The sequence below is a fragment of the Watersipora subatra genome, chromosome 2 (assembly GCF_963576615.1).
Source record: "Watersipora subatra chromosome 2, tzWatSuba1.1, whole genome shotgun sequence".
NCBI lineage: Eukaryota > Metazoa > Bryozoa > Gymnolaemata > Cheilostomatida > Watersiporidae > Watersipora > Watersipora subatra.
The window spans coordinates 4199830-4225972 of NC_088709.1; the positions used below are offsets into that span (position 1 = coordinate 4199830).

Genomic DNA, 26143 nt, shown 5'->3' on the forward strand with positions numbered 1-26143 from the left:
CAAGCTGGTTGTGATGTAGTAATAGGGAACTATGTAAAGCTGACCAGCTAAAATAAGCAATTATACGATTGTTGTTATTCGTCTCGTAAATTCTATTCTTTTATTATTCTAATGATGCAAGTATTTGAAACTCATATCTGCTCATAGATATAAATAAGGTATTTAATAACGTCCTTTAATAACGTCCTTTAATAACGTCCTTTATTAACGTCCTTTAATAACATCAACAAGTTTGGTGCTTGATATTGCTTTAAAATACATGTATTTAACTTTTCCAGCTGATATTTTTAATGTTTGAAAGCCAGTTTGTTATTGCTAATAATGTGATCGCACAATATATAGATCAATAAAAATTAATCCATTTAGGCCTATATATTTGTGAGCGTAAAAGGTGCTACCCAAATATAGCATGCTTATGTACGAGCATCTCATGCTAACCAAAATGCAAGTAAATGACAAAAGCCAGTTCAAACAAAAAAAAATTAAATAATTAGTTTTTTCATACTGTAATAAAAAAAATGGATGATAAGTACGACACTGAGTTTCCGCCATTGTTGACGCAGAACAAAACCCTTAAAATGGAAATGGTGGCCCTGAGAAGGGCCGAGGTGGTTGGTGGGACTACTGGCACTCAGAAGTCAATTTTGACTGGTGAGTCCAGTAGCCCGAGAGGGTCACTATCATCCCCAATGGAGTCTACCGATGGGCGGACGATCTTGGACTCCACTTCATGCCGTGGAGTAGGGCAAGCATCACGGGCTGGCCTCCAGTACGGCCTTCGGTCCTGCCGTGGCCTTTGGTAGCGTTGCCCTCGGTGATGGTGATGGTGTTGGCGACGAGGTGAACGCGCCCTCGGTCTCTGGGATTCAGTCTGGGTAGACTGTGTTCTCCGGTGCTCAGCAGAGACGTGCGCATGCAGAAGAGGCTGAGTGGTGAACACCTCATCACAGGAGGAGCAACGGTGTCTGTGTACACGAGCGTGCCTCTGTAGGTCACGCTCCTTGTGGCAAGAAAAATCGCAAAAGGTGCACGAGTGCTTCATGCTTGTAAAAGCGAATGAACTGTAAATCAGTGTGTACCCGTATTTATAGACAGTCAGCATGCGTAAGAAAGTTGATGACGTCTTTTCCAAGCCTATAATCCGGCAGCTTCAAATTGCTGACTCAATAGATCTATATTACGCTCGTCGCAATTCAGATAAATTTGAATAGTCATTTATAAGGCACACGCTTAACACTTGTCCAATGTAGTGTATATGTATGGGTTATACTAGCAATTTTTTTTATGTTAATCATTTATTACCATATTGTTCTAAGATTTGTATGTTACTATACAAACACTAAAAATTATTAATACCCGTATTGCGTGATTAGTTAGGGACAAATGTTACCGTTTTTGTATTCGAAATATGTTATTGTGGAATTGGTTGACCTAATTACTGTGCAGCCAATCAACTGTAGATTTTTCTTGGAATTGCTATATAACCTGTCAGTTTTATCATTGCTGGTGTGTTACTGCTTGGTACTGAGAGATATAACACCAATAAAGATACTGCGTTCTTTATAATAAGCTCTGTTTGATTTTCAAAAGCAAATAGGGTATAAAATTCTTGTCACTGTTTCTGCCTTTAGCATTGTGATATTAGCCAGCGCATCATAGCTGCTTTCACTCTAAATGCTATTGACCGAACATCAAGAATTGTTGCGCTTGGCTTGCTAGGGTGTAACAATTGAGAGAAGTCACCATCGAGTCTGTTTATCGGCTCACCATCGAGTCTGTTTATCGGCTCACTCCCGAGTCTGTTTATCGGCTCACCCACGAGTCTGTTTATCGGCTCGCCATCGAGTCTGTTTATCGGCTCACCATCGAGTCTGTTTATCGGCTCACCATCGAGTCTGTTTATCGGCTCACTCCCGAGTCTGTTTATCGGCTCACCCTCGAGTCTGTTTATCGGCTCGCCCTCGAGTCTGTTTATCGGCTCGCCATCGAGTCTGTTTATCGGCTCACCATCGAGTCTGTTTATCGGCTCGCCATCGAGTCTGTTTATCGGCTCACCCACGAGTCTGTTTATCGACTCGCCCACGAGTCTGTTCAGCAACTCATTGAGTTTGCGTGAACTCGCTCTTGAGTTGAGAGTTGGCTATCCCCAACGATCAGAATTTACTTCAATACAAATCACGGTTTTTACTAGCCCTGTTGTAGACATAATCATAAACCTTTAGTACTAAAGCATAAAGTCTTTAGGGCAACATTACAGCTGTCTGCTTTTAAATAAAACATAGCAAAACATACCATAACACTGCACATTATGCGATTTCATATACAGAATGACATAATATGCAGAGAAAAATAATTACAATTAAAACGGGATCTTATAAATTGCTTGAAAATGCTGCAAAAAAGTCAAAACTTCAAATTGCAATGACTTTACCAGTGATAACTTTCAACTCGTGTTTCAACTAACAGTAAAATTTCAAATAACTACATTTTGCCAACTAATAAATAAAAAGCCATATTAAACAACTTTTAAGATCACAATTTATAGTGATGACCTTGAGAAGTTTACTTTGGTACTTAACGTAGCAGCGGAAACTTCTTGAGGTTATTCTTAACTTCTTAGACATCATTAAAACTTTTCTTAGCAAAATTTTAAATGTGTTTCAGATAAATTGTGTAGTTTCAAAGTATAAATGCCAGACGAAACCGTATAGAGTAAAAGCACATAAACAATCTCAACCACAATACTACTCTATGTCCTAAAAGAGATCAACTGATAACACTGTAGCGGATGCAGCGTGTCCTTGTTTGATAATAACCACGTGGTGTAGACTTTGTTTTGGTTTTGGATGCGCAAGCGCATAAAACACTTTTCCGGTGTAATTTTTAGTTTTCCATTTAACCTCTGGTTGGCTGTGAAGTTATCGTTCGTCGATTCACCTCTACGTTAGACATGGTGTCTGGACCGATAAATTGCGTGAAATATCTTGTGTTTTTCTTCAATTTAATATTTTTTGTAAGTTGCTACAAGCAGTATGTTAGGTAAATGAAGCTGCCATAATATCTGTAGCATCTCTCATTCGAGATACAGGAGCTGTTAATTATTCTAGATAGTTTACAGCTCTTAATGTTTATTTAATCAGTCATAAATAAGTAAGCTAAGTAAGTATTAGCTATGTAATTTAGTGGCTGAAATAGTTACTATAAATATTTTGTCTGTTTCACACTTCACGAGAAGTTATTGATGCTTTTGTGCTGTTCTAACTCGATGATGTTAATTACTTTTCGGTAGCAACTTTTTATAAAAAACAATTGAAGATAATGACAGATACAACCGAGGAAGAGTATTGTATAACTCCTTTGAAATCGTAGAGCCTAGTATGCAAGCAGCAAATTTCCTCATGTCTACTTGATAACTGGTTCGCGTGGTGAAATTATTTAAATATTTAAACTAAGTAAACGTAGAGATAAGATAGAAATTCAATTTAATAGATTAAGCTGTCAATGACGTTAACTATGCTAACAAGATAGCAACGGTTAAGCGAATCATTAACAAATTTTCTAGCATAAATGGGAGCAAAGAGCGTAACTTGCTATTCGAGGCCTTTTTTGTTGATTGTTTCTTTTTGCTCACTAGACGGAATTTTATTTAGCAGTGTTTTAATATACCCTAGCATTAACATATCACAGCAGCAGAATTATTTTATGACACTGATATCATACACTCTAAAAATTATTATGTCATAAATACAAGTTGTAAAATTTGCTTGTTGGCTGTACCACGTCATGTCACTATATTGAATTTTGCAGCTCTTCGGAATAGCGCTGGTAGCGGTAGGTAGCTATGTTCAAGCGGAGCTGGCAGATTTTCTCACTCTGTATGATTCGAATATAAGCGGCCCTGCAGTTGTACTAATTGTGGTGGGCTTGATAATATTCATTGTGGCCTTCTTTGGATGCTGTGGAGCCATCAAAGAAAACTACTGCATGGTTCTCACTGTAAGTGCAAAGACATCGGTACAATATTTTGGTAGTATTTACTAATATACATTTTCACTATTATATTTACTATTTGAAATACATCAGCAGTACATTAACCAGTTGTAGTGAATCTGCACATATCGTGCGATTTTTGGAACATATTTAGGTACTTATAGGACTTGAAAACAATTTTTTTGTCATATCATTATATTGAGGCAAAACACAGCTGATAATATAATTGTAACGCTGTCCAGACATTCAGTTCTGCTGAAAGTCACGCCATCTGTTACCGACCCCTTCACTGTGAGGTTTGCTGATGATTTTACACTCTAAAAGATGTTGCCACTTCTTGAGTGTCAACTTGAGCAGCTGCGCATACCTACTTGCCTCTGACACATTGCCAAATCGATCCAGTGCTTGCAGTAAGTAGTCTGCTTGTAAGTGAGCACAGGTCAGTCTCTGTCAAGATCTTTGTCTTGAGCTGGTTGAGGACTCATATTATGTAATATTTGTAAAAATGCTTAAAGTTTAACAAATAAATCAATACATTTGTTTGTGATTAGTTATCATTGTTACATGACCCATTTAGGGATGACCCAGTTTAGAGGGCACCCAAGTGAAAAAGAAATATTTCTGGAACACAGCATGGGTAAGCCACAAACTGGCTCAACCCTGATTGAGTGCCCCCTTAGTGAGTCGCCCTCTTAGTGAGTCGTTCCCTTAGTAAGTCACCCCCTTAGTAAGTCACCCCCTTAGTAAGTAGCCTCCTTAGTGAGTCCTTTTCTTTACTGAGTCGCCCCCTTAGTAAGTCATCCCCTTACTAAGTCCGCCCCCTTAGTGAGTCGCTCCCTTAGTGAGTTGCTTCTTTAGTGAGTTGCTCCCACAGTGAGTCCCTCCATGTGAGAGAAGTGATACGCTGCTGCTCTTCAGTTTAAAAGGCAAAGTTTTGTAACAAATGTATAGATGGAAATCTTCTATTTTAAATGAACTACATTATTCAGCTACTAATGCAACACAGTTCAAGTTTTTGAATATGACAAATGCCTAGCTTCAATGATAACTCGCTATGAAAGGTTTTGAGCTTTCAAAGATTTTGCTGATATATTGTTCGAATAAAAATTGAGTAATTCAGCACAAACCTATCCACATGACTTATAGCTTGCATCCCTTTTCATTTTGCTTTAGAATGCTTAGGTTGCATTCTAAAAATTTCTGTGGTAAACTTCGATAAAATGCTAAATAATTTAATGTCTAAAAGTTGAGTAGAAAAATTAGTGTGTAACAATAAAATAACTCATCAAGCTATCAATTTAGAATTCCCTCTTTGGAATAGCTATTCGACATGAACAGTTATTTTTGCTGTCAAAACCACTCAATAAACAAAACAATTTAAATTAATTTGAGAGCGTAGTATGCAAATTTCTATGTTGCAAACTACCAAAAGGTTAAATAAAAAATCAAATAATTCAGTACAAGAATACTCGCATAACTAAAAAAATTCTTATTTTTGCAAGTATTTAGCAACATTGAGACATAAATTTCACTGATGGACTTGGCAGGAATTGTTGGCAGCTATAATCAAATTGAGAGATTTCATGATTGCGTAGTGTGTTATAAAAATTGTAATATTTCCCAGATTGTATTGGTGTTCAGAAATCAGTTCTAAGCATACCAACCCACAACCCATGATGTTTTCAGTACGAGTGCTTTTTACGAATTGTATTGAGAACTTCTGTCATTCACATGAGGCGTCTCATATAGGAATTTAGTAAGTTTCTGGATTGCCTGAGGGCTGGTGTTTGGGGCGTTCCTGAGCGGTTTACGTAACAAAAATAACAAATAATCATTTTCGCCTAGGACCTCAATTAAATGTTGGTCACTCATAATACAGTTTGCTATGTGATCAGTGTTACAATCTTTTGGGCAAAATATGCCTGAATTTATTTTCACAAGGAAGCAAAACACGTTAATCATTACGTTTTAGCTATGATTTTTAGAGGCAATAAACAGTTTAAACGCCTGGAAAAATTGAATGTCTGTGAATCTTGTCAAGTCTATTTTCTAACAATTACTACTATTAAAACATTTCATATTTATTAAATTTTATGTAAAATATGCTACTTTTTATGTCTTAACATCTGCAGCTGTAGTTGTAAATTATTTATAATCCTTCTCAAGCAAATCAATGTCAAACTAGTTGCTCTGTAGATAGAGTGATAGGGTACACAGTCTAAACATAGTCCGCAGTCAAAATAGATTGTTTAAGTTGAAAACATGGTATATGATGTTAAAGAGATATGTATGTCATGTACAGATGTCAGTGTGTGAATGTACAGGATTTATAGTGTATGCTTGTGAAGAAGTCATAGTGTATTCATGTACAGATGTCAAATTGTTTGCATGTACAGATGCCATAGTGTATGCATGTACAGATGCCATAGTATATTCATGCACAGATACCATAGTGTTTGCATGTACAGATGCCATAGTGTATGCATGTACAGATGCCATAGTGTATGCATGTACAGAAGTCATAGTGTATGCATGTACAGATTCCGTAGTGTATGCATGTACAGATACCATAGTGTATGCATGTACAGATGCCATAGTGTATGCATGTACAGATGCCATAGTGTATGCATGTACAGATGCCATAGTGTATGCATGCACAGATACCATAGTATATTCATGCACAGATACCATAGTGTATGCATGTACAGATGCCATAGTGTATGCATGTACAGATACCGTAGTGTATTCATGTACAGATACCATAGTGTATGCATGTACAGATGCCATAGTGTATTCATGTACAGATGCCATAGTGTATGCATGTACAGATGCCATAGTGTATGCATGTACAGATGCCATAGTATATTCATGCACAGATACCATAGTGTATGCATGTACAGATGCCATAGTGTATGCATGTACAGATGCCATAGTGTATGCATGTACAAATACCATAGTGTATTCATGTACAGATACCATAGTGTATGCATGTACAGATACCATACTGTATGCATGTACAGATGCCATAGTGTATGCATGTACAGATGCCATAGTGTATTCATGTACAGATACCATAGTGTATGCATGTACAGATGCCATAGTGTATGCATGTACAGATGCCATAGTGTATGCATGTACAGATACCATAGTGTATTCATGTACAGATACCATAGTGTATGCATGTACAGATGCCATAGTGTATGCATGTACAGATGCCATAGTGTATTCATGTACAGATACCATAGTGTATGCATGTACAGATGCCATAGTGTATGCATGTACAGATGCCATAGTGTATTCATGTACAGATACCATAGTGTATGCATGTACAGATACCATAGTGTATGCATGTACAGATACCATAGTGTATGCATGTACAGATGCCATAGTGTATTCATGTACAGATACCATAGTGTATGCATGTACAGATGCCATAGTGTATGCATGTACAGATACCATAGTGTATGCATGTACAGATACCATAGTGTATGCATGTACAGATACCATAGTGTATTCATGTACAGATTCCATAGTGTATTCATGTACAGATTCCATAGTGTATGCATGTACAGATACCATAGTGTATGCATGTACAGATACCATAGTGTATTCATGTACAGATACCATAGTGTATGCATGTACAGATGCCATAGTGTATGCATGTACAGATACCATAGTGTATGCATGTACAGATACCATAGTGTATGCATGTACAGATACCATAGTGTATTCATGTACAGATTCCATAGTGTATGCATGTACAGATACCATAGTGTATGCATGTACAGATACCATAGTGTATTCATGTACAGATTCCATAGTGTATGCATGTACAGATGCCATAGTGTATGCATGTACAGATACCATAGTGTATGCATGTACAGATACCATAGTGTATTCATGTACAGATGCCATAGTGTATGCATGTACAGATACCATAGTGTATTCATGTACAGATTCCATAGTGTATGCATGTACAGATACCATAGTGTATGCATGTACAGATACCATAGTGTATGCATGTACAGATACCATAGTATATTCATGTACAGATGCCATAGTGTATGCATGTACGGATACCATAGTGTATGCATGTACAGATGCCATAGTGTATGCATGTACAGATGCCATAGTGTATTCATGTACAGATGCCATAGTGTATGCATGCACAGATGCCATAGTGTATTCATGCACACATTGATGTAGTCAAACTCTATTCTTTCAGTTCTCGATACTCATGATGATCATACTGATATGTCAAATCGGAGGGGCCATTGCTGGGTTTGTCTACTCTCATAAGATAGCTGACGTAACACGCGACAGCTTACTTGCTTCTATGAAAGATTTTAATGATGATCCTGAAGTCAAAGAAAAGGAGAAGAATGGAGTCACTAGGTCCTGGAATTTTCTACAGGAAAAAGTAGCTACAACTTCTTTCATTCTGTTTAAAAACTTAATTATATGCTGATATTTTATATCGTTGTTTTGAGACGTCATCGCACAATGGTACATCTATATATATATACCATTTAACCCTTCCCTTATAGTGGCATTCCATTAGGGGTTACGTCAAATAGATAGTGACGCTGTATTTTTCAACTAGCTGGTCAGAATTTTGGCAAGATAAATATAACTATTTTGCAGACGAAGGGATGGTAATGCTGCCTATATTTAGCAGTCTTTCAGGTAGAACGACATTAATGCGTTACACCTCAGAATTTTTGCGAAACAGTTTTTCATGTAGATTGAAGTATCAGACCGAGTTCAACAAGGAACTAATCTGACTACAACGGCTTAAATCGATACAATTATTACTTGTTTCGATGGTGTGTGTTGCTTTCAAAGTTTTAAGAAAAATAAACTGAAAAGCTTCGGCGTTAGAAAACGAACGTACCCCATAACAAAGGCTGTTATTACATCGTACGGTTTTTCTGAAGACTATTCTCATTGTTCATCAAAACGATTTAAAATCCGAATGTAAACCACATGGACGAATCTGAAGACAATGGACCAGATTTAAACTTTAGTGACTTCAAATCAGTATGAGTTTCTGCCGGTTGTGGCGTTTGATCTTCTCAGGCACACCGTCACTAAGACCATGGCAACCACTACAGCAACAATGAAAGAATTAATTGTTATTAATTCTAGTCATTATTAGTACCATTTGGTGGACAATTTTCTACTGATCACTTTTTATTATGGCTTTGTAAAGATCAGACATAATGAATGTCAAATTGGTGGTATAATAGAGGTGGTGTTCAATTAAAGGGTGACGCTAGTTTTCAACCATTCCTCTATAATGGCGTTCTATTAGAGTCGGCGTTTAAATGGATGTTTTATGGGATGTATAGTTTTTAAATGGCTGGTAATGTGTGGTTTCAGACTAAGCACTGGTATTTTTTGGTTGTATTTGCAAAAGTTGCTTCGTCTAGTGAGCAAAAAGAAACTATTAACAAAAAAGGCCTCGAATAGCGAATTAAGCTCTCTCCTCCCATTTATGCTAAAAAATTTGTTAATGATTCGCTTAACCGTTGCTATGTTGTTAGCATAGTTAACATCCTTGAGAACTTAATCAATTGAATTTCTATCTTATCTCTACATTTACTTAGTTTAAATATTTAAATAATTTCACCACGCGAGCCAGTTATGAAGTAGACATGACGAAATTTGCTGCTTGCATACTAGGCTCTACGATTTCAAAGGGGTTACAAAACAATCTCTCTTTGGAACTTCATTAGCAATCTGGATCATGATTTACGTCCAACTAACCGATGTGGTCAGCCTGTATTTTTGTGTCATCCTTTTTGCGATCCTGTCATCCTTCTGCTATTATAAACATTTCATACAACACTTTGCAACAGTCCTGTCTTAGTTAAATTAAAAGGATGTATCAGGCTCTCACTTAATAGTAAACATAATAAACAAACTGATACATGTACTATTTAATATCGCGTGTTTTCTTCGCTGCAAGCGCTTGATCATTATGACAAAGCCCTCTGTTGAGCAGGCTTCTTTATGCTAACCCACTTTGAAGAAAGGGTAGAGAAGATCTTTCATACTCCAGCTGGACTGGATGTTCTGTTGCCGAGTTGCATCATGACTTTATCTTCATCTCAATTCTGATGCACTGATTTGAGCTCGGTCAGCTGACCAGAAGTTTCACAATTCTGTACATCACTCTTAGAGATGCTCCTTAATTGTATTGATACGTTTGTTCGTCTTGTGCTAAAATGAGGCTGATGCTGTAGAGTTTCATGACAAGCGAGTAGGCTGATCTATAGTTGGATCACAAAGTCATAAAATATGTGTTTAGTTATATTTGAGATGCACTTGCAGCTCATTTCGTTATGACTGCAGTTTACTTGCTGCGGAGTAAACACACCAGAAGATTGGAAGCTGGGACTACCAAAGGTCTATGGTGGACATCCACCACTCTCTTGCTGCAATGCTACTGAGAAAGGTGCATGCAAGCCCTATGGTGACCCAACAATCTACCCACATGTAAGTCAGTCTTCCGAGCTACTATTAATTAAAATGATTTCTCAACATTCCACTTTGCCCAATTTCGCTTGCGTTATAAACTCATAATGCTGATGTGTCTTGAAATGTCACAGAGTTATCCGCTCTCTCTTACTTTTATAACATCGCATGCTCTCACTACTCGCTTGCATTTCTTCATAAGGTTTTTTGTAGAGCAATAGCTTGTTAAATGACTTCGTAGATGTAGTTGAAAATATGTCACGTAGTTTTGTTTACAGTTATAAAGCTGTTATCAACCTATATAATTCAGGTTTGTCATCTCTGATATACCCGTATTTGTGTATATACATTCTCACCTTGACATACAAAGTTAATCTGTTTAAGTATTAAGTTTTGTAAGTTGAAACTGTCTTAACTCTTTCGATACCGCGTTAAATTCTGACCGAACCATGATTCTGCCCAAATTAGTTCAAATGGATTTTCGAAAAACCGATATACCGCTAATATTTAAGCAATATCTAGAGAATACAAAACAGATATCATTTTACTGTAAAATGCATCATATTCGGAGAAAACATTCTCTACAAGATAGGTATGAAATCGTTTAGTAAATCTTACTCTCGCAATTTTTCTTTGCGGAACACGAACACGGTGTGTTTTTTATATCTATGACGATAACGATCTAGTTTTGCCGTTTTGAAAAATAAATAAAAATGGAATTGTTGAGCCAGAAAATTTTCTATTGGTTGCACGTGATTGGCAACGAGGCTGTTTCGTTGGAGACAAAATTTGATTAGTGTAGCTAATCAAATTTTGTCTCGGCTTACATCGGCTTACGGTCTGTACTTATATTACTGTGCAAGCCGATACATTGGCATGCAGTTGTGAAAGAGTTAAGTTGAAGCAAATATTTGGGGTAAGGTTACATGGTTTAATTTAATTTTTTCTTGGTATCTATGTTTCTAAGACTATAAAAAGAAACTATGTAGCGCTTTTTAATACTATTTAAGTAACATAGAGTCAAATTATGTGACATAGAGTCAAATTATGTGAAGGAGAACATTTTATATATTTACTGAAAAATTGGAATGTTTTTGAGGAACTTTAGACATCATATACATTTGACATTAATCACTATATATGTTCAGATGAAGATTTGCTTAAATTCTATGCCTCATGTTGACAAGATTGATATGTTGAGGTGATTGTAAGCCAAGGTTTGAACGTAATTACATCCTAAAAGTTTGTTCGGCTTGCTTGGCTGAAGTTGTACCTGTATACAGTGGACGCTCCTATAACATACATACCTTTTATAAAGTAAATTCCAGATTAGGTAAAAACATTGTGCAAATTATTATATGAAATTTTTACGTAGTATGAAGCAACTTCCATTTAACTTATATTCGTTAATCAATATTAATATATTAATATTCATTAATAAAATTCCATATAATGTAATGTGTCAAGTAGGGGCAGATTCTCAAATTTAATGTGAATGGTAACATATCTCGTTGCATTGGTGAAAAAAAGGGATGTACGTATTGCGTTGTATCTATTACATGTATATATACAACTTCCGTGACATTCTAGTTCGTCAGATGTGTTGACAAAACAAAGAATAGGTAGATGCGCAATTGTGAATAAATACTTGGAGGCGATCGATTGGTACAGGTGTTACAGCGTCGGTCTACCAATCTGAATGTCACGAGTTGAGAGTATCGCCGAAAGTTATCTTTTATCCTTACCGTGACCCCCTGGATACAGGTAAACGACGAATAGGTAGACGCCGCTCTTGCTATAGTCAAATATATTTTTATTTTGCTTTATTATAGTTTTACTGTCCAAAATACACTTTGCAGTCTAGAAAAAATGAACGAGTTGTTGTAATTGGTCCTCGAGTATGTGCGTTCCCCATCAACTTGTAAAATTACCGCAATCATTGTCTATAAAACCAGTGATATTTATCTGAAAAAGGAGACTAGTTGTCGGTGCAAACTAATAATATTACAGTTACGATGCAGCCGACAAATAAAAAAGTTAAATCTAGTTTTTTTCCTTTCGGATGGCCAAAGGGGGAGTTTGGAAAAATTTTGGAACGACTTAGGCAATTTGCATGTAATGTATTTTACTGTTTGTATAATGTAAAATCTCTGTTACGTAAATGGTCCTGAAACAGATTATTTACGTTGTAGGAGCGCCTACTGTCTTTGATCTGTTGAAAATGGAAAGTTCTCGCTTTAAGTTAGATTGGTTTTGCTTTGGTTATGTTATGACAAAGTGACAACCCGCTTTAATTCTTTTAATGAACCTAGCAAGACATTTGGGTGTTTGTTCAAATGGTCATGTTTCATCGTTATAGGGTTGTGAAAAAGACTTGGAAAATCTTTTTGAGAAGAATGTCTACTATATTGGTGCAGTTGGTATCTCGTTGGCCGTCATACAGGTGATGTCTCGCTCAAGCACCATTCCTCCTCTCACCTTTCATTTGTCAATCTACGTATTAATGTTACCATGATGCAATGTAGCCCTTGCTTCTTATTTATTGGGCGCAGGTGATGAAATTTGAGAGCATTTTACTAAAAAATGTAATTTTTGTGCTAAGTTGGTATCATAATTTTGTCTTAATTTGCCGAATCAATAATGCCTCCCTCTATAGCCCTGCAGTTCACCTGGTTTCCTTTCAATGTTCCTTAAACTCTCAACTTGTTTGAAGTTGTCAGCTTTTTCTAAGCATCATGGAAACATTACATCATGGAAGCAACATCATGGAAACATCAGCTCACATTGGCTTTTGCTCACCAATCACAAGCAATCTATGTTAAGATTTGTGCGCATCAATTCTGGTGAAACAATGGAAAACAGTAAATAGCATTTCCCGGTTGCAATGGCTGTACCGGTTATTGCTTAATTTTTAGCCATTTCTACTGAACTGTTTACTGTTGTTGGTTCTGATGCAATATGTGCGTAGCACCCAAATGATTAGCCACGTGCTAAGAGATCTTTGCTGCATTTTGGTATCTCATTCACGGGCGTAATTGTTGCTAATCATCAACACTGTAAGTTACCACAAGCCTTTGTTCTTTGAATATCATTGTCCACCATCTATCATTCCATGTGCTAGTTGTTGGAGATTAAGTTCTATTGTAATGAAACCTACAAAAAACTTTTATGAAACCTTCCTTTACGTACACAATTACTTTCAAATGTTGTATTCCTTCAGGGGAACACCCCGGAGTAACAATTATATTCAAAGAACAACTGTTATTTGAATTGCTTCTTCCAACTATGGCTTACGGTAACACCTGAACCTGTGCTTACTGCCATTGTCAATCATCTAGGTGATGGGTATTGTCCTCTCCTGCTGCTTAGCTCGCGCTGTCCATAAGGAATATGATGTCGAGTAGAGAACGGCATAAGGTAATCTTTCCCCGCTACTTGATTCGGCTGAACATGAACTGTGATTGCTTCTGTTCATACCGACAGTCATATTGATTAGTGTCTCTAGTTATATGTTCTCATGGGGCCAGCTCATTCCGTAAGTAACATATCTGGTGGAAGATGCATGTTTAATTTCTGTAGTTTCTTTAATTAAATTTGACAGTTGAAATACTACGACTCATACCAGTATGTGTTTGTTGCTTTTTTCACTGTCAAGAATATACAATCTCTTTAACCTACAAAATATCTGACTTTTAAATCATGAATGTTGGAGAATTTCACGTCTCCTTCCGACTGCTTGGCAACTCGGTCCAATAAGGGTCAGTGTTGCAAAGGCCTTTGACTAGTAATTTTCACAGTTGGTTAAAAAATGTATTGTTAACTGATGTTCTGAAGAGTAAAAATGTATTGTTAACTGATGTTCTGAAGAGTAAAAATGTATTGTTAACTGATGTTCTGAAGAGTAAAAATGTATTGTTAACTGATGTTCTGAAGAGTAAAAATGTATTGTTAACTGATGTTCTGAAGAGTAAAAATTTACTATTGGTTGAAAAAAATTTGAAAAAATGTTTATTTGTTGTTTTACCTATTTTCATAGAGGAACAAAGCAATTAGAATACAGTTGACGTTCCTATAACATATGCTTCCTTCAATGTAAATTCTGCATCACGTAAATAATTTATTTAAAGTTTTTGGCTTCGTATTACATAAAAAGTTCATATAACATAACGTGTTAAGTTAGTACAAGTTTAAATTGTGTTTTTTTCTCTCACTACACTTGGGAGAGAAAACGGTGCATCGGGTTATCTTTATTATTTATACTAGTGTATTAGTAGTCTAGTGTGGTGTGAGGGATCGTCAGGTGTGCTGATAAAGCGATGATACTAAGTAGCTACAGAATTATTCACAAATAGCGAAAGGCAGTCAATTAGCTCTGGTATTAGAGTGTCGGTCTACCAATGTGAATATCACAAGTTGGAGTCTCGTTGAAAGCAATGTTTTATCCTGGCTTTAACTCTGACTTTGTTTTGCTTCATTTTAAATACACATAATTTTGTGCAGCATAGACCTGCGTAAAAAAGTGAACCCAACTGATTTAGATTGACAATGAAGGTGTGCGCTTCCCCGCGGTGTAAAATTGCCGCAAGCATGAATCCTAAACCAAGTAAAAGGGATGAACAATCGAAAAGTTGTTGATAGAAACCTATAATACCACAGTTACTGTACAGTCACTATATTGTGAAGTTAATCGTAATTTCTTTCTATATGAAGGGTCAAAGGGGTGTGTTTGGGAAGGTTTTGAAATGTCTCAGGCAGTTAATATGTAATCTACTATTCATATGACGTAAAATCCTTATGCCGTAAACCAGGGGTGTCCAAACTTTTTGCAAAAGGGGCCAGATTTGGTGTGTTAAAAATTTAGGAGGCCAACCTTGGCGGACATTTTTTACACATAACAGCAAATAATTTAAATATATTTTACCGAGCCAATCTGTGTTTCATATTTGCTTTTTTATATTAATTTCAGCTATCTTAAGCATGTGTTTTGGTTCGTTTGAAACATGCATATCAAAGTTGCATTGACACTATAATTGAAATTTAATAATCACTCAACTTCACTTTTTTAACACTAACTTTCTTTGTAACAGTTGAACAGAAGTGATTGGGTACAAATTACATTTGAAACAAAACAATATCTCACTATGGTAGTTCAATATTTATAGAATTTATAAACACAATTACAGAAAAATGAACAAGTAGTAGGCATATCAACAAGTGTAGGGCTCATTTAAAATATTACAGTAACTATGAATGTTGATTGAATTTTTAAATGTTTAATACACAAGTAATAGCGCTTCTGTTCAATATATTAACCCTTTGAACCTGGGTCGTTTTTGTCAGTGGTGTTAGTAACCCTAAAAAATCTGTCCAACGATCCAAAGTTTTAAAACTTTTATTAAATATAACTAAACATGCTCATGATACAATGATATTTCATAAAACATTAGTAAAAAAAGTCGAGCAATCCACAGCAAATACCATCAAACAGAAAAAAAACAGCGCGTCACCATTATTCGAGTCAAAACTATAAAAGTTTGTACGATTTAAAAGAAACATTTACAGTAGCATCATATCCATTGAGCACATTCTCATCATTTCATGATTCAAAATATATTGGGAAATTAAAGTTAGTATCACTAGCAATTCCACTGTCATACAGCCCACGACCAAGGTGATAATGGAAAAAAGAAAGGGTACTGTTGATTGTTGAAAAAGTAGTTCTCAGCAGGAATTGACAGAGTATAGTGTAAATGAGACTTGTTTGAGATGATATAAAATAAATTTGAGGGAGCACGACTCTAAAAAGGTGCAACTAACAATTTATTTTGGAGGTAATGTTGGGTTGAAACCAGGTATACAAGTAATTGGTTAATTGTTGATATTACAATATCTGTTATAAGTAGGCTATACAGTATCTGTTAAATGTCGCGCAGTCTAGTCTCCTTTCTTTTGCGTTGTAAGATTTGATCATTGATAGCTAATCGAGTGATGCGCTCCCTAGCGAACTTGTTAACAAGTAAGTCATTTATGTTTCGAACTCGAAAGAGAGCAACAAACGATATTCCAGCGGTCATTCCGTGGTGGCCTATATCAATGACAGCTTTAGCCATGGTAGAACCTTGAGTCTTGTGTATTGTCAAACCCCATGCTAGATCTAGAGGAATGCCCCGTCATAGAGGGGCATTGTAGTTCGGCCCTAGCTTGTACATAAGTTGTAAAAAATTTCGGCTAACGTTTTAAATAGTTCAATGAAACCTTCGGTGATTGGACAAAAAAAACATAGGCTGATAAACTGTGTACCACAATTTCGTACCTGTAAATCGGTCTACACCTCAAACGGTCTACGTTTATTACAGAAACATTCGAATAAATTCGATTACAAGTAAACAAGGCCATAGACTGGTGAAATTAGCAAGGTTTGCTCGTGAAATGCGCACTGCTAAATAGTTCTACTATCTGTCGCACGGCTTTATTGGCGTTTCAATTTTCGGTCTTGACTTTTATTAAACCAAACTTTTCAAGCATTTTGTGGCAATTTTTGTCTAAATAAATCTGTCTATTTGTGTATAATCCGATCAGATGGATAAGTTTTTAGAGAATTTCGATAATTTACAAAGACTTGGTAACATATTTAAATAGGTTTGTATGTGTTTTGTATCGTTATTATACTTTAACGACTCTACAAAACGATGGTTAAAATTGTTGATTAAATTTTGATACAAGGGTTCGTCTCATTGTTGATGAATAATTTTCGGGAGTTGTGTGCACATGTGCTTTTATCATAAATCTCCCAACCAATCGCTTCACTCTGTTTGGTCGTGTGATAAATTTTTTTATTTGCATCACAATCATTTATGACCTATTAACAAACGAGTCGTATCAGTTTTTTCGCGATACCGCTTTAATGAAATTTGTTATTAAATCGAAGGAAGTAAAGATTTTTGAAAACTGTTACAAATGGATGAGATATTTCTAGTCAAACATCCTGTGCAAGAATTAATCTGATTGGTTTAGGCTGTTACTTTTTGTACAACTGCTTTTGTAAAAAAAGCCATGTGAATGCCAAACTTCCGGTTGTTAGGGTTTTTGTCACAGCCTATGCAATGCTGGAAAATCGCGGTTAGGGTTCAAAGGGTTAATTCTACAGGCTGGCCAGACATTATTGATTTTATGACAGAGGCTGCGGCCCGGATGAAAATTGACCCAGGGCCGCATTTGGCCTGCGTGCCGGACTTTGGACATGTCTGCCGTAAACGATCTCAGAACAGATTATTTATGCTCAGGAGCATGTACACTATCGCATCTTTATAGAGGTGAAATTTAAACGATTTTTATCGGGACTATTTGCTTTGCAAAAGTGATCTTAGCAGTCACCTTTGTTGACGTAAACAGTCTCAAAACATCTGATGAGACAATGTTGTTACATGCGAGCTGTTTTTAAGTACTTCATAGTATATTTTAACAAGTTTTTATGCTTAGTTTTGGTAGGAAGATAGCATTTATTGAGTCATTTCGAAATTTTCATGTGATGCTATTGATTTCCACCCTATTCAACATACAATCTGTTGCTCAAAACTAATTTTGTTTCTATGCAGGAAAGCTAGTGTACGAGTGTTTGTATATTGGAGAGTTAGTGTACAAGTGTGTGTATATAAGAGAGCTAGTGTACGAGTGTTTGTATGTAAAAGAGCTAGTGTACAAGTGTTTGTATGTAGGAGAGCTAACGTACAAGTGTTTGTATGTAAGAGAGCTAGTGTACAAGTGTTTGTATGTAGGAGAGCTAGTGTACAAGTGTTTGTATGTAGGAGAGCTAGTGTACAAGTGTTTGTATGTAAGAGAGCTAGTGTACAAGTGTTTGTATGTAAGAGAGCTAGTGTACAAGTGTTTGTATGTAAGAGAGCTAGTGTACAAGTGTTTGTATGTAAGAGAGCTAGTGTACGAGTGTTTGTATGTAGGAGAGCTAGTGTACAAGTGTTTGTATGTAAGAGAGCTAATGTACAAGTGTTTGTATTTAAGAGAGCTAGTGTACGAGTGTTTGTATATAAGAAAGCTAGTGTACGAGTGTTTGTATGTAAGAGAGCTAGTGTACAAGTGTTTGTATGTTGGAGAGCTAATGTACAAGTGTTTGTATGTAAGAGAGCTAGTGTACAAGTGTTTGTATGTAAGAGAGCTAGTGTACGAGTGTTTGTATATAAGAGAGCTAGTGTACAAGTGTTTGTATGTAAGAGAGCTAGTGTACGAGTGTTTGTATATAAGAGAGCTAGTGTACGAGTGTTTGTATGTAAGAGAGCTAGTGTACAAGTGTTTGTATGTTGGAGAGCTAGTGTACAATTGCTTGTATATAAGAGAGTTAGTATACAAGTGTTTGTATGTAAGAGAGCTAGTGTACGAGTGTTTGTATGTAGGAGAGCTAGTGTACAAGTGTTTGTATGTAAGAGAGCTAGTGTACAAGTGTTTGTATGTAAGAGAGCTAGTGTACAAGTGTTTGTATGTTGGAGAGCTAGTGTACAAGTGTTTGTATGTAAGAGAGCTAGTGTACAATTGTTTGTATGTAAGAGAGCTAGTGTACAATTGTTTGTATGTAAGAGAGCTAGTGTACAAGTGTTTGTATGTAAGAAAGCTAGTGTACAAGTGTTTGTATATAAGAGAGCTAGTGTACAATTGTTTGTATGTAAGAGAGCTAGTGTACAAGTGTTTGTATGTAAGAAAGCTAGTGTACAAGTGTTTGTATGTAAGAGAGTTAGTATACAAGTGTTTGTATATAAGAGAGCTAGTGTACGAGTGTTTGTATGTAAGAGAGCTAGTGTACAAGTGTTTGTATGTAAGAGAGCTAGTGTACAAGTGTTTGTATGTAAGAAAGCTAGTGTACGAGTGTTTGTATGTAAGAGAGCTAGTGTACAAGTGTTTGTATGTTGGAGAGCTAATGTACAAGTGTTTGTATGTAAGAGAGCTAGTGTACAAGTGTTTGTATGTAAGAGAGCTAGTGTACGAGTGTTTGTATATAAGAGAGCTAGTGTACGAGTGTTTGTATGTAAGAGAGCTAGTGTACAAGTGTTTGTATGTTGGAGAGCTAGTGTACAAGTGTTTGTATGTAAGAGAGCTAGTGTACAAGTGTTTGTATGTAAGAGAGCTAGTGTACAAGTGTTTGTATGTAAGAGAGCAAGTATACAAGTGTTTGTATGTAAGAGAGCTAGTGTACGAGTGTTTGTATTTAAGAAAGCTAGTGTACAAGTGTTTGTATATAAGAGAGCAAGTGTACAAGTGTTTGTATGTAAGAGAGCTAGTGTACGAGTGTTTGTATATAAGAAAGCTAGTGTACGAGTGTTTGTATGTAAGAGAGTTAGTATACAAGTGTTTGTATATAAGAGAGCTAGTGTACGAGTGTTTGTATATAAGAAAGCTAGTGTACAAGTGTTTGTATGTAAGAGAGCTAGTGTACAAGTGTTTGTATGTTGGAGAGCTAGTGTACAAGTGTTTGTATGTAAGAGAGCTAGTGTACAAGTGTTTGTATGTAAGAGAGCTAGTGTACAATTGTTTGTATGTAAGAGAGCTAGTGTACAAGTGTTTGTATATAAGAGAGTTAGTATACAAGTGTTTGTATGTAAGAGAGCTAGTGTACGAGTGTTTGTATGTAGGAGAGCTAGTGTACAAGTGTTTGTATGTAAGAGAGCTAGTGTACAAGTGTTTGTATGTAAGAGAGCTAGTGTACAAGTGTTTGTATGTTGGAGAGCTAGTGTACAAGTGTTTGTATGTAAGAGAGCTAGTGTACAATTGTTTGTATGTAAGAGAGCTAGTGTACAATTGTTTGTATGTAAGAGAGCTAGTGTACAAGTGTTTGTATGTAGGAGAGCTAGTGTACAATTGTTTGTATATAAGAGAGTTAGTATACAAGTGTTTGTATGTAAGAGAGCTAGTGTACGAGTGTTTGTATGTAGGAGAGCTAGTGTACAAGTGTTTGTATGTAAGAGAGCTAGTGTACAAGTGTTTGTATGTAAGAGAGCTAGTGTACAAGTGTTTGTATGTTGGAGAGCTAGTGTACAAGTGTTTGTATGTAAGAGAGCTAGTGTACAAGTGTTTGTATGTAAGAGAGCTAGTGTACAATTGTTTGTATGTAAGAGAGCTAGTGTACAAGTGTTTGTATATAAGAGAGCTAGTGTACAAGTGTTGTTATGTAGGAGAGCTAGTGTACAAGTGTTTGTATGTTGGAGAGTTAGTATACAAGTGTTTGTATATAAGAGAGCTAGTGTACGAGTGTTTGTATGTAGGAGAGCTAGTGTACAAGTGTTTGTATGTAAGAGAGCTAGTGTACAAGTGTTTGTATGTAAGAGAGCTAGTGTACAAGTGTTTGTATGTAAGAGAGTTAGTATACAAGTGTTTGTATATAAGAGAGCTAGTGTACAAGTGTTTGTATGTAGGAGAGCTAGTGTACAATTGTTTGTATATAAGAGAGTTAGTATACAAGTGTTTGTATGTAAGAGAGCTAGTGTACGAGTGTTTGTATGTAGGAGAGCTAGTGTACAAGTGTTTGTATGTAAGAGAGCTAGTGTACAAGTGTTTGTATGTAAGAGAGCTAGTGTACAAGTGTTTGTATGTTGGAGAGCTAGTGTACAAGTGTTTGTATGTAAGAGAGCTAGTGTACAAGTGTTTGTATGTAAGAGAGCTAGTGTACAATTGTTTGTATGTAAGAGAGCTAGTGTACAAGTGTTTGTATATAAGAGAGCTAGTGTACAAGTGTTTGTATGTAAGAGAGCTAGTGTACAAGTGTTTGTATATAAGAGAGCTAGTGTACGAGTGTTTGTATGTAAGAAAGCTAGTGTACAAGTGTTTGTATGTAAGAGAGCTAGTGTACGAGTGTTTGTATATAAGAGAGCTAGTGTACAAGTGTTTGTATGTAAGAAAGCTAGTGTACGAGTGTTTGTATGTAAGAGAGCTAGTGTACGAGTGTTTGTATGTTGGAGAGCTAATGTACAAGTGTTTGTATGTAAGAGAGCTAGTGTACAAGTGTTTGTATGTAAGAGAGCTAGTGTACGAGTGTTTGTGTATAAGAGAGCTAGTGTACGAGTGTTTGTCTGTAAGAGAGCTAGTGTACAAGTGTTTGTATGTTGGAGAGCTAGTGTACAAGTGTTTGTATGTAAGAGAGCTAGTATGTAAGTGTTTGTATGTAAGAGAGCTAGTGTACGAGTGTTTGTAAGAAAGCTAGTGTACGAGTGTTTGTATGTAAGAGAGCTAGTGTACAAGTGTTTGTATGTAAGAGAGCTAGTGTACAAGTGTTTGTATGTAAGAGAGCTAGTATGTAAGTGTTTGTATGTAAGAGAGCTAGTGTACGAGTGTTTGTAAGAAAGCTAGTGTACGAGTGTTTGTATGTAAGAGAGCTAGTGTACAAGTGTTTGTATGTAAGAGAGCTAGTGTACAAGTGTTTGTATGTTGGAGAGCTAATGTACAAGTGTTTGTATGTAAGAGAGCTAGTGTACGAGTGTTTGTATGTTGGAGAGCTAATGTACAAGTGTTTGTATGTAAGAGAGCTAGTGTACAAGTGTTTGTATGTAAGAGAGTTAGTATACAAGTGTTTGTATATAAGAGAGCTAGTGTACGAGTGTTTGTATATAAGAAAGCTAGTGTACAAGTGTTTGTATGTAAGAGAGTTAGTATACAAGTGTTTGTATATAAGAGAGCTAGTGTACAAGTGTTTGTATGTAAGAGAGCTAGTGTACAAGTGTTTGTATGTAAGAGAGCTAGTGTACAAGTGTTTGTATATAAGAGAGCTAGTGTACAAGTGTTTGTATGTAAGAGAGCTAGTGTACGAGTGTTTGTATGTAGGAGAGCTAGTGTACAAGTGTTTGTATGTAAGAGAGCTAGTGTACGAGTGTTTGTATATAAGAGAGCTAGTGTACGAGTGTTTGTATGTAAGAGAGCTAGTGTACAAGTGTTTGTATGTAAGAGAGCTAGTGTACGAGTGTTTGTATGTAAGAGAGCTAGTGTACAAGTGTTTGTATGTAAGAGAGCTAGTGTACAAGTGTTTGTATGTAGGAGAGCTAGTGTACAAGTGTTTGTATGTAAGAGAGCTAGTGTACGAGTGTTTGTATATAAGAGAGCTAGTGTACGAGTGTTTGTATGTAAGAGAGCTAGTGTACAAGTGTTTGTATGTAAGAGAGCTAGTGTACAAGTGTTTGTATGTAAGAGAGCTAGTGTACGAGTGTTTGTATATAAGAGAGCTAGTGTACGAGTGTTTGTATGTAAGAAAGCTAGTGTACAAGTGTTTGTATGTAAGAAAGCTAGTGTACGAGTGTTTGTATGTAAGAGAGCTAGTGTACAAGTGTTTGTATGTTGGAGAGCTAATGTACAAGTGTTTGTATGTAAGAAAGCTAGTGTACGAGTGTTTGTATGTAAGAGAGCTAGTGTACAAGTGTTTGTATGTAAGAGAGCTAGTGTACAATTGTTTGTATATAAGAGAGCTAGTGTACGAGTGTTTGTATGTAAGAGAGCTAGTGTACGAGTGTTTGTATGTAAGAGAGCTAGTGTACAAGTGTTTGTATGTAAGAGAGTTAGTGTACAAGTGTTTGTATGTAAGAGAGTTAGTATACAAGTGTTTGTATATAAGAGAGCTAGTGTACAAGTGTTTGTATGTAAGAGAGTTAGTATACAAGTGTTTGTATATAAGAGAGCTAGTGTACGAGTGTTTGTATATAAGAGAGCTAGTGTACAAGTGTTTGTATGTAAGAGAGCTAGTGTACAAGTGTTTGTATATAAGAGAGCTAGTGTACAAGTGTTTGTATGTAAGAGAGTTAGTATACAAGTGTTTGTATATAAGAGAGCTAGTGTACGAGTGTTTGTATATAAGAAAGCTAGTGTACAAGTGTTTGTATGTAAGAGAGTTAGTATACAAGTGTTTGTATATAAGAGAGCTAGTGTACGAGTGTTTGTATGTAAGAGAGCTAGTGTACGAGTGTTTGTATGTAAGAAAGCAAGTGTACAAGTGTTTGTATATAAGAGAGCTAGTGTACAAGTGTTTGTATGTAAGAGAGCTAGTGTACGAGTGTTTGTATGTAAGACAGCTAGTGTACAAGTGTTTGTATGTAAGAGAGCTAGTGTACAAGTGTTTGTATGTAAGAGAGCTAGTGTACAAGTGTTTGTATGTAAGAGAGTTAGTGTACAAGTGTTTGTATGTAAGAGAGTTAGTATACAAGTGTTTGTATATAAGAGAGCTAGTGTACAAGTGTTTGTATGTAAGAGAGTTAGTATACAAGTGTTTGTATATAAGAGAGCTAGTGTACGAGTGTTTGTATATAAGAGAGCTAGTGTACAAGTGTTTGTATGTAAGAGAGCTAGTGTACAAGTGTTTGTATATAAGAGAGCTAGTGTACAAGTGTTTGTATGTAAGAGAGTTAGTATACAAGTGTTTGTATATAAGAGAGCTAGTGTACGAGTGTTTGTATATAAGAAAGCTAGTGTACAAGTGTTTGTATGTAAGAGAGTTAGTATACAAGTGTTTGTATATAAGAGAGCTAGTGTACGAGTGTTTGTATGTAAGAGAGCTAGTGTACGAGTGTTTGTATGTAAGAAAGCAAGTGTACAAGTGTTTGTATATAAGAGAGCTAGTGTACAAGTGTTTGTATGTAAGAGAGCTAGTGTACGAGTGTTTGTATGTAAGACAGCTAGTGTACAAGTGTTTGTATGTAAGAGAGCTAGTGTACAAGTGTTTGTATGTAAGAGAGCTAGTGTACAAGTGTTTGTATGTAAGAGAGCTAGTGTACGAGTGTTTGTATATAAGAAAGCTAGTGTACAAGTGTTTGTATGTAAGAGAGTTAGTATACAAGTGTTTGTATATAAGAGAGCTAGTGTACGAGTGTTTGTATGTAAGAGAGCTAGTGTACAAGTGTTTGTATGTAAGAGAGCTAGTGTACAAGTGTTTGTATGTTGGAGAGCTAATGTACAAGTGTTTGTATGTAAGAGAGCTAGTGTACAAGTGTTTGTATGTAGGAGAGCTAGTGTACAAGTGTTTGTATATAAGAGAGCTAGTGTACAAGTGTTTGTATGTAAGAGAGCTAGTGTACAAGTGTTTGTATGTAGGAGAGCTAGTGTACGAGTGTTTGTATGTAAGAGAGCTAGTATACAAGTGTTTGTATATAAGAGAGCTAGTGTACGAGTGTTTGTATGTAAGAGAGCTAGTGTACAAGTGTTTGTATATAAGAGAGCTAGTGTACGAGTGTTTGTATATAAGAGAGCTAGTGTACAAGTGTTTGTATGTAAGAGAGTTAGTATACAAGTGTTTGTATATAAGAGAGCTAGTGTACAAGTGTTTGTATGTAAGGGAGCTAGTGTACAAGTGTTTGTATATAAGAGAGCTAGTGTACAAGTGTTTGTATGTAAGAGAGCTAGTATACAAGTGTTTGTATATAAGAAAGCTAGTGTACAAGTGTTTGTATGTAAGAGAGCTAGTGTACAAGTGTTTGTATGTAAGAGAGCTAGTGTACAAGTGTTTGTATGTAAGAGAGCTAGTGTACAAGTGTTTGTATGTAAGAGAGCTAGTGTACAAGTGTTTGTATATAAGAGAGCTAGTGTACGAGTGTTTGTATGTAAGAAAGCTAGTGTACAAGTGTTTGTATGTGTACAAGTGTTTGTATGTAAGGGAGCTAGTGTACAAGTGTTTGTATATAAGAGAGCTAGTGTACAAGTGTTTGTATGTAAGAGAGCTAGTATACAAGTGTTTGTATATAAGAAAGCTAGTGTACAAGTGTTTGTATGTAAGAGAGCTAGTGTACAAGTGTTTGTATGTAAGAGAGCTAGTGTACAAGTGTTTGTATGTAAGAGAGCTAGTGCACGAGTGTTTGTATGTAAGAAAGCTAGTGTACAAGTGTTTGTATGTTGGAGAGCTAGTGTACAAGTGTTTTTATGTAAGAGAGCTAGTGTACAAGTGTTTGTATGTAAGAGAGCTAGTGTACAAGTGTTTGTATTGCATTCTGTTTTTCTTTTTAGTTTGTTGGCGTAATATTAGCCTGTTGCCTTGCTGGTTCCATCAAACAAAACTACGCAAGGGTCATCTAGACATCTTCTTTGCCAGCCTTATCTCTACCATTGTTATACATACCATGGATTGCCGTTTTCAACGTCCAGTCATCCAATCAATAAATATTTTCAGTTGTCACCATGTGTTACTATGTTTAGCGAGCACTGTCTATTTATAACATTTACAATATTTCTTTAGATCTCATGATAGTGTTGTGTTTGTTCACTATGTAGTAGATTTTGGTTAAAGCTTCTACTCATGATAGTTTTGTGTTTGTCACCATGTAGAAGATTGTGATTAAACCTTCTGCAAGTACGTACAACCTTTGTAGCCATGGCTAATGCTTTAATTTGCATTTTAGGTTTTTTGTCTCAAACGTAAAAGTGCCTTTGCGTGGGTTCATTAAGTTATGCATGTTTTATCTGATGGTAATATTTGCTTTAGACACTCGCCATTAAAGTTTGCTCTGCGCAGTGGCGTGAATGATTCTTTCTATTTTGTGATTTTTAGTCTGTTGGCTAAAGCTTTTATTTAGATGCCAAGATTATGGTGCGCAGATTATAATGGTTTATTTTGAATTTATTTTAGTTATGACAGATAGCAGTATGTCACTTTTTGTTTTTTGATGTTTGTTCAAAATATATTTTCATGTCAACGTGGACAATCATA

General features: G+C 36.1%; 2 protein-coding genes across 3 annotated transcripts in view; both read left to right on the plus strand.

Annotated features, from left to right (window-relative positions):
* The first annotated feature begins 69 nt into the window (after positions 1–69).
* Positions 70–26143, plus strand: part of LOC137387418 (uncharacterized) — a 55528-nt gene continuing 29454 nt past the window's right edge. The window contains exon 1 of the mRNA XM_068073837.1: positions 70–73. The gene's annotated coding sequence lies outside the window, so the exon portion shown is untranslated. The remainder of the gene's footprint in view (positions 74–26143) is intronic.
* Positions 2875–26143, plus strand: LOC137386823 (CD63 antigen-like). 2 transcript variants are annotated; one of them, XM_068072977.1, is made up of 7 exons: positions 2875–3013; positions 3808–3996; positions 8216–8410; positions 10348–10491; positions 12830–12913; positions 13809–13887; positions 25444–26143. In XM_068072977.1, exons 1-6 carry the CDS (start codon positions 2951–2953, stop codon positions 13872–13874), a joined length of 741 nt encoding a protein of 246 aa, XP_067929078.1. In that variant the 5' UTR covers positions 2875–2950; the 3' UTR covers positions 13875–13887; positions 25444–26143. The 2 variants fall into 2 exon arrangements, with proteins under 2 accessions (XP_067929078.1, XP_067929077.1); XM_068072976.1 differs by lacking the exon at positions 13809–13887.

Bases quoted from the DNA above. Each gene is read 5' to 3' on its own strand.
- LOC137386823 (XM_068072976.1), top strand. From the start codon at position 2,951: ATGGTGTCTGGACCGATAAATTGCGTGAAATATCTTGTGTTTTTCTTC. The intron at 3,014-3,807 runs GTAAGTTGCTAC...TGAATTTTGCAG, and splicing joins TCTTCAATTTAATATTTTTT to CTCTTCGGAATAGCGCTGGT. The intron at 10,492-12,829 runs GTAAGTCAGTCT...TCATCGTTATAG, and splicing joins ACCCAACAATCTACCCACAT to GGTTGTGAAAAAGACTTGGA.